The 16,133-nt window shown below is 48.4% G+C and overlaps 1 protein-coding gene across 3 annotated transcripts in view; it reads left to right on the plus strand.

The window, feature by feature from the left end:
• Nucleotides 1-16,133, plus strand: part of SLC4A5 (solute carrier family 4 member 5) — a 138,108-nt gene that overhangs the window by 87,664 nt on the left and 34,311 nt on the right. For all 3 annotated transcript variants that reach the window (XM_015473386.3, XM_059891714.1, XM_059891715.1), the window contains 8 exons: nucleotides 3,773-3,933; nucleotides 4,834-4,989; nucleotides 5,742-5,837; nucleotides 8,164-8,219; nucleotides 12,661-12,818; nucleotides 13,255-13,342; nucleotides 14,172-14,326; nucleotides 14,680-14,868. In XM_015473386.3, coding sequence (XP_015328872.1) covers nucleotides 3,773-3,933; nucleotides 4,834-4,989; nucleotides 5,742-5,837; nucleotides 8,164-8,219; nucleotides 12,661-12,818; nucleotides 13,255-13,342; nucleotides 14,172-14,326; nucleotides 14,680-14,868 — 1,059 coding nt within the window. The remainder of the gene's footprint in view (nucleotides 1-3,772; nucleotides 3,934-4,833; nucleotides 4,990-5,741; nucleotides 5,838-8,163; nucleotides 8,220-12,660; nucleotides 12,819-13,254; nucleotides 13,343-14,171; nucleotides 14,327-14,679; nucleotides 14,869-16,133) is intronic.

A 16,133-nucleotide genomic window follows, 5' to 3' on the forward strand; every position in this document is an offset into this window, starting at 1 on the left:
CCACCAGGCTCCTCTGTCCATGAAATTCTTCAGGCAAGAATACTGGAGTGAGTAGCCACTATCTTTTTCAGGGGATCTTCGCCACCTAAGGAGCGAACCCAGGTCTCCTGCCTTTCAGGCGGATGCTTTACCATCTGAGCCACCAGGGAAGAAAAGTCCATAGCTGGTGAATGTAAAGCTGGGATTCAAGCTGGTTGTCTTGCTCCGTAGTCTGCACTTTTACGATACTAATTAACACAGTAGAGTGAAAATGTCTTAAATCTTGCCCCCAACAAACTCATACCTCCCTTCAGAAGTAATCATTTAACCATCTGATAGGCATCCATCCAAAACTACTGCCGGATTTGCTCAGACACGTGTGTAAAGACCCCCATGCACACCTGCACGTGTTTTTCTTCTTGTTATAAAGTGGGATGATATTGTCCATCCTGTCAGTACACATAGTTCATCCTCATACTTTTTATCTCTGAGGGGTATTCCGTGGCATGGACATACGGAACTGATATGACAAAGTCCTTACTGAACGCTGGTGGTTTCCAATTCTTCACCCTAATGGACAAAGCTGAAGTGAGCGTCTCCTAGTATCCACTTTACTGTGTGCAGATGTGCAATGATACTCCTGTGATAACTACCTAGAATTGGAACTACTGGGTTGAAAGACAAAAGAGGCTCCCCAATTCCTCACCTCAAGAAGGCTGTGTGGCTACACTATATGTATATATATATACATGATATATATATATATACAAACACACACTATATAAATATGACACTATATATACATACACACATACTGTGTACATACATACAGTATATGAGTGCCCACCTCCCCGTGTTTCCACCAACACAGGAAGTTGTCAATCTTTTAAATTTCTGACAATATGAGAAGCAAAGGATGCTGTTTCTTTTGCATCAACATTCATTTTAAATTTATTCATTTGGGGTTGTGCTGGGTCTTTGATACTGTGCAGACTTTTCTCTGGGTGCGGTGAGTGGGGGCTACTCTCTAGCTGTGATGCATGGGCTTGCCATGGCAGTGGCTTCCCTTGCTGAGCATGGGCTTAAGGGCTTGCGTGCTTCAGCAGTTGCAGTAGGTGAGCTCAGTAGCTGTAGCTCCTGGGCTCTAGAGCACAGGCTCAATAGCTGTGGCACGCAGGCTCGTTGCCCCTCGGTGTGTGGAATCTTCTGGGATCAGGGATCAAACATGTGTCTCCTGCATTGGCAGATGGATTCCTTACCACTGGGCCACCTGGGAAGCCCACAGCAACATTCTTTAAGTGTTCTTGATTAGTAGGAAAGTTGAACATCTTTTCAGAAGTTTATTGGCCATCTTCATTTCTTTTCAGTTGTTCACTTTTCAGTTGGGTAATTTGCGTTTTTCCCATTGTTGTGAAGAAGCTTCGTGGATTTCCCTGCCAGTTCAGTGGCTAAGACTTGTACTTCCAATGCAGCGGTGTGGGTTTGATCCCTGGTCAGGGAACTAGATCCCACATGCCATGTGGTGCAGCCAGAAAAAACAATCCATTGATGTCCTGTTTGCTGCAAATATTTTCTGAGTATATTGCATTTCTTTGAACTTCATTTATGTCTTACTGTGTTATGCACAGGTTTTAGTATATTTTTGTATAACAAAGTGCCCATTTCTTTTCCTTTATGGTTTTACATACTGTTTAGGAAGTCTTTCTCCCCAGCCAAGGATATAAGAATATAATATTATAATAGGAATTATAATATATATTATATTATAGAATATGTATATTATATAATGTTATAATAAGAATATAATATTCCTCTATATTCTCTTCTAGTATATTTGTATTTGTGTTTATAGATTTTCACATTGTTATTTATTTAATTGTGGGGCAAAATAGATATAACATAGACTTTACCATTTGAGCCATCTTAAAGTGTACAGTTCAGTGACATTAAGTACATTCCCATTGTTACAGAACCATCACTACCATCCATCTCCTGAACGCCTTCCTCTGGCAAAACTTAAACTCTATTGCCCTTAAACAGCAATTCCTCCACCCCTCTCTCCTCAGCCCCTAGCAACCACCTGTCTCTATGAATTTGACTACTCTATGCCCCTCATATAAGTGGAATCTTACAATATTTGTCCTTTTGTGACTGGCTTATTTCGCTTAGCATAATGTCTTCAAGTTTCATCCATGCTGCAGCATGTGTCAAGATTTCCTTTCATTTTAAAGGCTCAACAATATTCCATTATAGATTAATTTTTTGTTTAGCCTTTTTTTTTCCAACTACAATTTTATTTTATTTTTAAACTTTACAAAATTGTATTAGTTTTGCCAAATCCATATACAATTTACTAGTGTTTGGTGAGAAGTAGGGACTTCATTTTTTTACACTTAGGTTGGTCATCTTTTAATTTTTATCACTGTATTTATTTCTTGGCTGTACTGGGTCTTCATTGCAACACGTGGCCTCTTCATTTTACACCGGCTTCTCTAAATGCAGTGCGTGGTTGTGGGGCATGGGCTTAGTTGCCCATTGGCACATGGGATCTGAATTCCCTGACCAGGGACTGAACCCTGTCCCCTGCACTGGAAAGAGGACTATTAACCACTGGACCACCAGGTAGTCCCTATCGGCCTTTTAAACAACTCCTCCATCAGAACCCAGGCCCCATGGGGGCTCAGGTCTGTTTCTGGGCTGTTGTTTTCTAGATCCCTTTGTCTACATCTGGGCTGGAATTATAATGCTTTAATTACTCAAGGTTTTCAGTAAGTTTTTATATCTGCTAAAGGCATGTCCCATCCCCATTCTTCTTTTTTAGACTTTCCCTAACTATTCTCTGACATTCCCCAACTATCCTCTTTTTCAGAGGAACTTTAGAGTTCGTCACAGCCCAAAAATATTCCCATAGGATTTTGACTGGAATAGTTTGAAGCTACTCAGTAATTTGAGGTCGAAATTGAATAAAACTGAGCGAGCAGGTCTCCGGCCAGGAGCCTTTGCCACCTTGCGGCTCTGCAGGCTGTCCAGTGCTGCCCTCTGCAGAGGAGTCACAGGCCGGTGCCGCCTCTGCCAGTGGCCCAAGGCCTTCCCACGTGGCCCTCCCCCTCAGCCTATGATCCCGAGGCTTCTAGAAAGGACAAATTCTTACACATTTTTGGTTTAATTTCTTTCCTCCCATAAATTACATTTGGATTTTACCCTGAACTTTCAGAACCAAAATCCAAGTGTGATTCATGGAAACCTCAGGCCCTACAGTAGAACTGTGGGGAAATGATCGCCTCTCCCAGCAAACCATACCCTCAAAAGGCAGGCACTGAACACACATGTGACTAGTAGACAGGTAACTAGGATCCAGTGGATGGTTTGTTTTTTAAAGAGCTCCATTATTGCAGGATACCATAAAGTTCCCTTGTTTTAAGTGTATTAATTAAATGATTTTTAGTAAATGTGCAGAGTTGTGCCACCATCACCAAACCCAGTTTTGCAACATATCCAATAAAGCAATTATCCTCCAATTAGAAAATAAATAAAAGGAAAAAAAGAACAGTCTTCACACCCATGTATGGTCATTCTCTGCTGCCATTTTGCCCTCAGCATGCCCTGAGCATGGCCCCATCAGGAGGAGTGAGGGATGAGTCCCCAGGAGACCCTCTGCCTATGAGTAGAGGGCCAATGCCCCCACAATGTGCAGAGCATGACCTGCAAGCCAGCATCCCTCTCCTGAAGAGACCCAGCTGGGGGCTCCTCCTGAGGGCAAAGGCCATGCTGAGCCCCGTCCTTACCTCTACAGGTGGATAAAGTTTGAAGAAAAGGTAGAGGAAGGAGGTGAACGCTGGAGCAAGCCCCACGTGTCCACGCTGTCCTTGCACAGCCTCTTTGAGCTCCGCACCTGCCTGCAGACGGGAACCGTGCTGCTGGATTTGGATGGTGGCTCCTTACCACAGATCATAGGTGAGGCAAAGACTGCTGTGGCCCCCGCAAACCAGGGCAGCATCCCCCTTCCCCTGCCCCATCTCTTGCCCACCCTTGGTCTATGTGGCATGCCCACCTCTGATGCCTGCCTAATTCTGCGGAGACCAGGTTTTGGGTCTGATACTCCCAAAGCAGCGTCACAGTTACTCCTAGTCTCAGATGCCTACAGAGAGGGCAAGATCAGCCTCTGAAATACCATTCAGCAATGGAACGAAACGGAGAGCGCTTCTGAGCCTAGGTGGAGACACCTGTTGCCATGGCAACCTGTTTCTTATCAGGGTAAATGGATCATCACTCATCTTCAGGAAATTAGCTCTCGTTTGATGGAGTGACAAAGGAAGGGAGTAGCTTGCCTCACTGTCCCTAAAACCCCTTGTGAATTTTGTTTTAGCACATTCAGTTTTACCAGATGTATGCTGCCCCAAATACTTTTCTAAAAAGAATTCACACTGGAACTAAAACCATTTGGCATAGTACCTTGTGCTTCTTAGGGTCTTTCATGGTTACAATTTCATTTACTTTCCACAATATTATTGATAGAAAGAGCAGAGAATCCTATACCCATACCTGCATGCACACATGCACCCACAATGCACTCACATGAACCACATCTGCACACATGCACCCACATGCACACACCATGCACCCCCATGCACACACATGCACCAACTCCCACAGACACACACTTTTACATATACGGAGCCTGAAGGTTCATGACTGGTCCACATTTTCAGTTTGTGGCGAAGGTTGGGACTATTTCTACATTCCATGCCTCCTTTAGTTCACTTTTAATCCCACAAATAACAGGTGAAGCTGAAGACCCCCACACCCCTGGTCATTCTGTCCCCCGTGGACAAGGCGTGTTTGTTTCCCACTTAGACGATGTCATTGAGAAGCAAATTGAGGATGGCCTCCTTCGTCCAGAGCTCCGCGAGAGGGTCAGCTACGTCCTCTTGAGGAAACACCGCCACCAAACCACAAAGCCCATCCACCGCTCCTTGGCTGACATTGGAAAGGCGGTCTCCTCCACCAGCAGTGAGTTGGGCCATAACGCTTGTTCCTTCCATGCATCTCAAATCTCCAACCCTCCACCCTTGATGTCCCAGAGCCGAGATGCCCAGACTCTAGCCTCGCTGGACCTGTCAGATAAGTGCAGGAATCAGTACAAAATTGATAATGCTGCTAGCTGAAGAGACTTGAGGAATCTCTGTAGATCAATTATTTTAAAATGGAAAACGTTTAGCCTGCAGCAGGTACATACGCAGCACTTACCCTGCTCCAGGCATGAGTGCTCCCTAGGTGTAAACTCACTTCATCCTCACAAGAGGCCGTGACCAGCTATTGTTCTCATCATCCCCAGAGCGGGAGGCTGAGGCATGGAGAGGTTAAGTTACTTGCCTCAGGTCAAATGATCAGCATGCTGTGGACTAGGTTCCCTAGGCTGAGGCCTGGAGAGGTTAAGTTACTTGCCTCGGGTCAAATGATCAGCATGGTGTGGAATCAGGCCTAAACCTGATGCCTATTTCATCAATTGTGTAGCTATCCCACTTTCAACAGTACAGGTATTTTCTCTAATCACATTCACACTATCCACTTGCTTCAAAAGATTCTGAAAAAAAAACAAGAACAAAATCCAAAACAACCAAACCATCCTTTCTTCCTCGAAGGGGAAGAGATCTGTCTTGCAGCCTAGCTTTATTCAGGTGAAGTGATTGTAAACGAGGACTGTGCTGATGTGCGTCACTGTAGCAAGTCTGCTAGAGTTAAACCCCTTCTGTGCCTCCCAGGTCGAAGCCCAGCCCGGAGCCCCAAGGCCGGCCCGAGCCTACACCACTCCACTGAGGACCTGAGGGTGCGGCAAAGTGCGAATTACGGCCGTCTGTGTGAGTTTCTTCTTTCTCCGCTCGGTGCAGCCCTTTTGTTCTGGCTGGGACTCTGAAGTCAACTTTCACACTTTCATAGCAGAGGAGGTAAAGACCAGGGTCTGTCTAGAATTCTCAGGCGTCAGAAGAAATCTAACATTCACGCCAAACCCTGGGCTGCCCTCATAGTCTAACTTACTACCAAAATTTTCTAAATGATTTTTCCAAAAAATGCAACTCTAAATCAAGTCCTGTCATAATCAATACCCAGTCCCATGCGCTGGGCGTCCTTAACTTGGCCTATGGCTTTGTTTTCACCAAACTAATCATTAATCCTGTTTTTGGTGAGAAGTCTTCCTAGAAACAGAATTTAAAGCAGGCTAGATCTGTCTTGGAACCCAGCTTTTCCTCCAGGACAGTCGGAGAATGTTCTCATCCTGCCTGACAGTCTTGGCCCCCGAAGTGAAACACTGATGGAGCTGCAGCCCCCACGGGGGCCTGGGGGGCACAGCCACAGACCGGACTTTGTCAGGCAGCTTGTCAGGGATGGACAGACGGGTGAGCCGTGAGACAAAAAAAAAAAAAGAGGGAATTTGGGAAGTGCAAAGGAGTATTTTCCTTTAAGCACTTTCACTAAAATGACAAGATACGAACAAGCACAGGTCAGGGCTGCGCCACTGACCAGGCCAGGGGAATGCTTTGAGACCGCAGTGGCGATGTGACCACAGGTGCAGCTGGGCTGTGCCGTGGTCTTTTCTGTCTGTTCTCAGTGACCCCAGGATGTGCTTAGTCTCCCTGGTCTTGGTTATTCCGCAGAGCAGTGCTGGCAGTAGAGGCTGTGAATGGTTTGGCATGAGCCTTCTGCTCATTTATTCACTGTGTATGAAGTCACCCTGTGCCAACGTTGCCATGGTGGGAACCTGGGTAAAAGGCATGAATAAGTGGTTACAGGTTTGTGTGCACACACACCCCCCACCACAAGACGGCACCTGGGAAGGCTCCGAGAGGAAGAGACACTTGCCTGAGTCTTGGAGAATAAATAGAAGTCTTCCAGGAGCATGGTCTTTAGAACAAAGGAAACAGCAGGTGAAGGGAAGGCGCTGTGAAGGGCACCGCATATTCGGGGAAATATAATGATTCCGTTCACCAGGGATGTAGGATGTAAAGGAAAGAGGGTCCAAAGTGAAGAGGGCCTATGTGTCTTGTAAAAGGTCCTGGCCTTTATTCTGAGGGTAATGAGTTCTCCTGAGAAGTCTGATGCGGGCACATATCATGATCAGAAATAAGCTAGAAGAGACTGAATGACTGGGAGCAAGAGATGAGGGCCGTGTTCAGGCAGCAAGAGCGAGAATGGAAAGAGAAAGACGCTGGTGGAATTCAGCAAATGGAGTTGAAGCTGGCTCCAAGGTCTGCTCTGATTGCCCATGAACATGTGGGATAGGGCATTGGGTGATGTAGGGTCTATGCTGCTGCTAAGTCGCTTCAGTCGTGTCCATAGAGGGAGTGATTTGATGGAAGACAATGAGTTTTGTTTCCTAGTGTGTGGAGTCTGAAGTGCCAGGCAGGGCTGCTCAGAGAAATCTGGAGCTTAGGGGAGAGATCTGGGCTGGAGACATAACCTGGGCACCCCCGGCACAAATGTGGATGGGGAAGAAACAGAAATGGATGGGATTGACCGAGGAGGAGGGGGTCAGGGCTCTGAAGGGTTTGAGTGCAAAGCAAGACCCTGAGAAAAGCCCAGACTGAGAGGATCCTGGATGGAAATAAAGGAAAGCAGAGTCTGGCAGTACAGGGACTCCAGAGACCACAGTAAGCCTGAGGGGGCTCGCTGGATTTGGCTGCTGGTGGGAAATGAGAGCTGGCCTTCTCCTGCCTTCATGCAGCAAGGAACTGTCGGCCATGGGGAGCCCCACCTACCTCCCCTCTGCCAGCCCAAATCCCCAGCCCTCTTTAAAGACTCGCATGGGTCATGGCAGACAGACATGAAACTGCTCTTCTCTCTCCAACAGAGTCGAAGCTTGGTGACGCCTGGCTCCTCACCCAGCAGGGCGTCCGTGTCCCTCCCCACCTGCAGGGCCTGTGCAGATCCCTGGGCAGCGGGCTGGGACCAGGGAGTAGCATATTGAGGAGTGAGAAGGAAGCAGTAGAACCTGGGGTCCAGTAACTCTTCTAAGAAAGCTGCCATTGAAAGGAAGAAAAGAGAGAGGATGCTAGCTGAGAGGGGCTGCAGGATAACGGGGGAGTTTGCTTTGGTTGTGAAGATGGGATGAGCCTGTGTAGAGACCAAGAGAAAGGGATCTGTGAGCACCTGTCTCCCCTGATGGACCTCCTTTTCCTTTTCTCCTAGGTCACGCCCAGAGCAGAAGCATGAACGATATTTCTCTCACCCCAAATACCGACCAGGTAGGAAACCACTGCCCTTGGCTGCAGCGGAGGGCCAGGGCGGGAAGAAGTCTTTGGTTTTAGGGGTGGGGAAACCTATGGGCAAAACTCTAGTCCCATGAAAAAGTGGGGTCCCCAGGAAGGACATAGGTGGGGCTCTGGGCAGCCATAGTGACTGACAATCCATCACTTGGGCTGTGCGCTAGGCCCTGGGGACAGAGAAATGTGATCAGATGAGATGTCAGCTGTCCTTGAACTGGGGATTTATTGAAGAGACTGCCACACAGAGTTTGCCTCCTCTGTGACCCATCCACAAGCACTTTGAATGATGAAGTGGGGACTTGGGTGGGTAGAGAAGCAGTAGGGCCTCCCTATGGAGACATTAATGATAGTGAATCAGCTGGACTGCGCAATGGTATATCTTCTCCTTGGCTGGTGCTGGATAAAGTCAATTCTTGTTTCTCACCAGCTTGGCTGAAAACTTGCTAAGGTCCGTTCAGTTCAGTTGCTCAGTTGTGTTGGACTCTTTGCGACCCCATGAATCGCAGCACGCCAGGCCTCCCTGTCCATCACAAACTCCCAGAGTTCACTCAAACTCACATCCATCGAGTCGGTGATGCCATCCAGCCATCTCATCCTCTGTCGTCCCCTTCTCCTCCTGCCCCCAATCCCTCCCAGCATCAGTCTTTTCCAATGAGTCAACTCTTCGCATGAGGTGGCCAAAGTACTGGAGTTTCAGCTTTAGCCTCATTCCTTCCAAGGAACACCCAGGGCTGATCTCCTTTAGAATGGACTGGTTGGATCTCCTTGCAGTCCAAGGGACTCTCAAGAGTCTTCTCCAACACCACAGTTCAAGAGCATCAATTCTTCAGCGCTCAGCTTTCTTCACAGTCCAACTCTCACATCCATACATGACCACTGGAAAAAACCATAGCCTTAACTAGATGAACCTTTGTTGGCAAAGTAATGTCTCTGCTTTTGAATATGCTATCTAGGTTGGTCATAACTTTCCTTCCAAGGAGTAAGCGTCTTTTAATTTCATGGCTGCAGTCACCATCTGCGGTGATTTTGGAGCCCAAAAAGATAAAGTCTGACACTGTTTCCACTGTTTCCCCTTCCCATGAAGTGATGGGACTGGATGCCATGATCTTCGTTTTCTGAATGTTGAGCTTTAAGCCAACTTTTTCACTCCCCTCTTTGACTTTCATCAAGAGGCTTTTTAGTTCCTCTTCACTTTCTGCCATAAGGGTGGTGTCATCTGCATATCTGAGGTTATTGATATTTCTCCTGGAAATCTTGATTTCAGCTTGTGCTTCTTCCAGCCCAGCATTTCTCATGATGTACTCTGCTATAAGTTAAATAAGCAGGGTGACAATATACAGCCTTGACGTACTCTTTTTCCTATTTGGAACCAGTCTGTTGTTCCACGTCCAGTTCTAACTGCTGCTTCCTGACCTGCATACAGGTTTCTCAAGAGGCAGGTCAGGTGGTCTGATATTCCCATCTCTTTCAGAATTTTCCACAGTTTATTGTGATCCACACAATCGAAGGCTTTGGCATAGTCAATAAAGCAGAAATAGATGTTTTTCTGGAACTCTCTTGCTTTTTCCATGATCCAGCAGATGTTGGCAATTTGATCTCTGGTTCCTCTGCCTTTTCTAAAACCAGCTTGAACATCTGGAAGTTCATGGTTCACGTATTGATAAGGTCAGAAGCCCGCAAACAGCTCGGGAGCCCCATGACTATGCCCCTGAGGGAAGCACACAGGAGGCTGCCCTCAGTTCCAAACACGCACACCTCAGAGGCAGAAGGTCTCAAGGTCCCCTTGCCTCTGCCCCCAAAAGGTAGAAAGGAAGGTGAGAAAGGGCATCTGAAATTTGGTACCAACTTCTCAAGGGCTTGGGTGACTTCCAAGGGTTCAAGGCAGCCCCAAGTTTGGGAGTAGGCAAAACAAAAGCATTCCCTCAAGTCAGTGAAGTCAGTGTCTGGATGGCCTTTTGGTGGCCAAAATAGCAAAACAACAATAACAAAATCAACCAACATTTGAGGTCCACATATTGCATGCACTACACCGTGCGGGGCATTTCCTGTGCATCATGAGGGTACTGTGTCATCTTCCCTCTACAGATGAGAGCATAAAAGAGTTAAATAACATGCCCAAGTTCATGCAGCTGAAAGGTGGCGTGGCCATGATTTGATCCAGTCTGACTCTAGAGCCCTTAGTTTGGGACTGGCTTAGGAACGAGTACCCTGGAATATTATTTAGAGAAGAACCCCACTGTACTGTAGTCATGGGCAGACAGTTGAGCCGTGACAAGAAAGCACTGACTAGTGAAAGTTTTTCACAACGTATCTTTTTACTGCCTAAGTGGTGACAAGAATACTATCCACTACGTTCCCCAAGCAGAGCTGCCTTTTACTGAAGGACTGGAGCCCAACACCAGGCACCAGCATCCAGTTCTCCTAACCAGTTGTAGGATGCTGCTTCTCAGTGTTTGTAGCAGCAGTTGGCTTGTTGTGGGGACAGCAGTTTTGTACAACAGTGGGTTTCTTCAGGTGCATCTTTTTTTTACCACTCCACGTTGGCCCTGAGTTCCAGTGAGTTCCCAGTGGGCAGAGATGGATTCAAACAGTGTGGCCATGTGCAGTGACTTGGCAGAGCTGGACAAGAGTCCCCCGGGTTTAGGCAGTGGGGCCAGCAGGACCCTGGTTAGACAGGCCCACATCCAGACCATCACCCAGCCAGAACGCTCCCATGGTCCCTTGTTGGGGTACTACCACCCCGCCTCCTTACTGGGACCACAGGCCCGGATTTTGCTCCTCTCTGCTCCTGGTTACACGTGTGCTACATGGGCTATCCCAGAGCATTGTGGTTTCAAAACCTTGTTCTCCAGGACATGCCTACCACCGACCTCTCCTCCAGTCCCCTAGAGCTTCTCCCTGCCTGGAGCCCGAGTACATAGAGTTGGCAGGGGCACGGTGGCTGCCCTGGCATGCTCAGCCCTCCATCCTGAAGAACCTGCTTATGAATCAGCTGACAGAGCTTGGGACAAAGGGACCTTTTGAGTCCTGGGGATTCTGGCCTTCCCATTAACACCTGCTGTTGCTTCTTCTTACTACATTAGGGTCCTTCGTGTTGTTGCCTGGGTGGTTATGACAGTTTTACGTTTCTGAGTGGTTTTAAGAGATTATAAGGGTGTAGCCCTTACTCACAGAGCCTCATCGAGTGCTGGTAGGGCCCCAGCCCAGTCTGTATCACGCATTCCATGAGTCAAATCAGGAAATGGCTGTGAGCCCAAAGGGGCAAGACCTGTTGGCCATGCCCATGCCTACAGCTGACCCCTCTTCAGGGACAGAGGAACTTATCTTCACTAAGCTTCTGTGCTCACAGGAGAGACTCCCATCAGGTGAGGAGTGGGTAGCAAAACTGAGGCACCCAAGGATCTCTCTGAAGCACCAGCCTGCTCCTCCTGGGCCCTTTCTTCCTTTGTCAGCTACTGTGGCCTCCCACGAGCCCTGTGCTACCCAAACGCCCCTCCCCACCTCTTTCTCTGAAACTGTCTCTGTCCCTCGCCCACCCCTTGCTACCTAGAGGGAAAGTGATCTGAAGAACTAATGCACCCTAAGATGTTCAAGATGAACAAGAGCATGTACGTGACCACCCCTGGGCGTTTTCTTTGTCTGAGGGGACTCGGGAGGAATAAATGTCTTATTCATAGAATGGAAGTCATAACCACAGAGAGTGGGCAGGGGGTTGTCTCCAGCACCTTTCACATCAGACCCCACTCACTCTGCCTATTTGACCTTTCTGCCCTGAACAGACACCAGCCAGAGGGACTGGCTGGAGGGCACTTCAATAGTCTCAGCTGGAAAAGTTCAGAAGCTATGAGTTTCCTTGGAGGTTCCCTGGGGGTGACTTGGGGGCACCGAAGTCTCCCATAGACTTGGATCCACAGGTACAGGGATTCCCATCAGCCAGAATGCTGGGTGGCAGAGAGAAAACAAAGTCCGTCCACTCTGCCCATCAGGATGGTCTTGTTCCTCCCATAGCCACTAGGGTGAAGGCAAAGACGGAGGGCTGGGCAATGGAGTGTATGAGCCAAGACCCCCATCGGCTTGAGCTGCAGCTGGGGGATGAGACTCGCTGTCCAGCAAGCCTGGCTCTCTTCTCTGACCCCTCAGCTCATACTTCAGTAGAACAAGGAATGTCTTGGGGGGGTCAAGTCATTGCCTGCTCCTTCCCGTCTATGAAAGGCTTAGTTGGTCCCTGGGGTTAACCAACTTTGAGTCTCCTCATCTGCAGGCTGCAGGAGAGTGTTAGGCTATTTCCTTCAGTCTCTAGAGAAACACTGGGAGAATTTTGTAAGGTTAGGCCTTCAGAGTAATCTGAATGAGCTGAGTAAGAGCCAAAACCACTGCATATGAGTACCCATGAGTATCTCATGTCCCCCTCACTGACCAGCGGAAAAACAAATTCATGAAGAAGATCCCCAAGGACTCAGAAGCCTCCAACGTGCTTGTGGGCGAGGTGGACTTCCTGGACCAGCCGTTCATCGCTTTCGTACGTCTCATCCAGTCAGCTATGCTGGGAGGGGTGACCGAGGTGCCTGTGCCTACCAGGTGAGAGCTGTTGACATCCGCCCACCACACCCATCCTCGGGTGGCCGGCTGTCCATGCAGTCAGCCAGCAGTGCTGCTGGAGACACCCCTAAAATGAAGAAGGAAAACTAGGGAACTGGCTGGGGAGGGAGATCTGACTGGGGAAGAGGTACATAGAGTTTATTTAAAATAATCATAAACAAGAAGTAGCCAACAGGTGGGAAGGGGGTTGTTGGGTGAGTTCTGGGACCCCAGGGCATGGTGAGGGTGCCTAGGCAGAAGTGAAGAAGAATGTATCTCCAAAGCAAATATGGGATTCATGGGAGCAAATATGGGAGATGTTTATGGTCAGTTAAAAAGTTGAGAATGGATACTATTTCGGACCAGAAAATCCTTCTCTCCATCTGGTTTTATTTTTCCTTCTCGCTTTTCTCCTCCTCCTCCATCTTCTTTGCAGATTTCTGTTCATACTGCTGGGACCTTCTGGGAGAGCAAAATCCTACAATGAAATTGGCCGTGCCATTGCAACCCTCATGGTGGATGACGTAAGTGCCACAAGAAGCAGGTACTCCTGAATGTCAAGGCTCCTGCATCAAACATTGCGCCTTCATTCATTCACTTATTCAACAGTCACATTTGAGCATCTCCTGTATGCCAGGCCCTGTACAGGTGTGAGGATTATGACAACGAGGGAATAGTTACTGCCCTTTAGGAGCACCAATCAAGTGGGAGACACAGCCTGACAACCCGAGAGTGAACCACATGCCAACTGCCCAGGCAGTCGGGGGGCCCTTCACACACGATGGAGCTTCACAGTTAAGGATGAGCACAAGCTTAGCAGGCAGGCATTCCAGGCAAAGGGAACCAGGGCCACAGCTCAGAGATGGAGAGCTGGATGGGAGTGGTTTGATATAGGCTCAGTGGAAGAGTTTCAAGAGCAGAAGGTGACACCAAAGAGAGGAGCCAGAGCCTGTAGGCAGAGTTGAGAGTTGACCATCTGTGATGGGGAGACTAGGGGAGTTTAGAAACGAGCACAACCAAATCAGATCTGTAAAGTCAGGAAGAACATGCTGGGACAGTGTGGAATGATGCAGCCTGACCCTCCAAAGATGAAGGGCTGGGACGTAAAGCAGTCGAAATGCCTGAGCTCCTTTGATTGGGCTCCACAGGTTTTCTGATGAGCTTGCTCTGTGGGAAACAGAGCAGGAAGGTAACTCAACCCAGGTCAGATGACTGGAATACAGAGACCTGGTTTTCAGGCCCAGAAGGCACCTTTCTTTGAAAGTATATGCAGTGTGCCCCAAGGAGGTGGATGAGATGGGGACGGCAGCAAGGCAGCAGCCCTCTCTCTTCCTACACCTCTCTCCCTGCCAGCTCTTCAGCGATGTGGCCTACAAGGCCCGGAATCGAGAGGATCTGATCGCGGGGATCGATGAGTTTCTGGACGAGGTCATCGTGCTTCCCCCGGGAGAATGGGACCCGAATATCCGAATTGAGCCACCCAAGAAGGTGCCTTCTGCTGACAAGAGGTGTGTGTGAATGAGCGGTGGCAAGCGGGGAAGTGGTCCAGAGGGAGCTTTCAGTCTGTTCCTTTCTTATTTGGGTTTGAAAAAAAGACGTCAACATACATGGGTTTATGCTTTTTTTTATTTCTCTAAAAAAAAAAAAAATCAGAAGCAAATATGCTGAATGTGTGCATCTATAAAACCCGGGTGACCTGTGAGGGGATATTGCTGGATCCTTTTATGTATTTTTCTCCGTATTTGAAGATATTTGATGATTGTAGCTGAAGAGGTTAAGCCTGATGAGGCCAGTCCTGGGGGTGCTGAGCTCTTCGCAGGACTGGGAGCCCTACTGTCCCCTGTCCCCCTTCTCCTTCCAGGAAGTCTGTGTTCTCCCTGACTGAATTAGGCCAGATGAACGGCTCCGTGGCGGGAGGCGGCGGCGGGGCTGCTGGAGGCGGCGCTGCAGGCGGCGGAGGGGGCGGCGGGGCCGGCGGAGGGAGCGGCGCGGCTGATGGAGAGATGCCAACAGCGCATGAAATCGGGGAAGAGCTGATCTGGACAGGAAGGTGCCCACTCCAGGCCTGCCGGCCACTCCAGCTGTCCTAGATTTCTCTGCTCCTTTTAGGAATCTTCTCCTCCTCAGTCTCCAGCACCCACTCCAGGCCTTGCGGTATCTGAGCGCTGCACGCTTTTCCTCCCCCGCCTGCAAAGCTCCTCCGGGACAAGACAGGAAAAGGGGAAGTGCGCATAAAGTGAAGGAACCCAGACTTTTCTTAGCACACCCTCTGTTAACTGTATTCATTTTCTAGGGCTGCGGAAACACATATCACAGACTAGGTGGCTTAAACAATAGAAATTGATTCTCTCGAAGTTCTAGAGTCTAGAAGTTCCAAATCAAGGTGCCAGCAGGGCCAGGCTGCCTCTGAGATTCTGGGCGGACTCCTTCCCTGACTGTCGCTAGCTTCTGGCGGCAGCCAGCGGTCATTGCTGCTGCTTGCCACTCATCCTGCCTGTGTCCTTGCATGATGCTCTGCCTGTGTTTCTGTCTTCATATGGCATTTTCCTTTTCTTGTGAAGATACCAGTCATATTGGATTAGGGTCTGCCTAATGACTTCATCTTAACTTGATTTCATGTGCAAAGACTCTGCTTCCAAATGAGGTCACATCTACAGGTTAGAATTTTGATACATCTTTTTGGGGGACACAATTCAGTCCATAACAGTACCTTTTGCATTTTTTAACCTTGTTACCTAGTCAAAAAACTTGTTTTAAAAGAAAACAATAGATTTTCCTGGCTTGTTTGGGTTTCTTTGCAAGCTTTTAGAATAACTTCGGTTGATCTGAATTTAGGAAAGGACAGAATCAGTCCTGCAAAGCTATGACTTTGAGAAGGGAGTCATGCTTTATATGCCTTTGGCTGTCTGCCAGCCAGTGTTTCCCAGGTTTACCCACTCCCTACCCTGATCCTTACCCAGGGGACATTCGGCAATTTTCAGAGACATTTTTTGTTTGTCCCAATTGAAGGGGAGATGATACTGTTATCCAGCAGATAGAGACCAAGGATGCTGCTCAATGTCCTCTGATGCACAGTACTGCCCACCCCCACGCGCCCCCCCCCCCCCCCCCCCCCCGCCATTAACAAAGGATTATCCAGTGGTTCTACTGTATGCTAAACCCTGCTGTATGCTAAACCCTGCTCACTGTGTTCAGAGCTTTGGAGAATAGCGTCCCCAGTAAACACTCTCCCCAAACCTTAAATTTCCCACTTGTTTGTTCCACGAAGTAAATAAAACAGTTTTAAGGTTCAGGATCTGCCCTTGATGAATCTGC

Source organism: Bos taurus, chromosome 11 (assembly GCF_002263795.3).
Source record: "Bos taurus isolate L1 Dominette 01449 registration number 42190680 breed Hereford chromosome 11, ARS-UCD2.0, whole genome shotgun sequence".
Classification (NCBI taxonomy): domain Eukaryota; kingdom Metazoa; phylum Chordata; class Mammalia; order Artiodactyla; family Bovidae; genus Bos; species Bos taurus.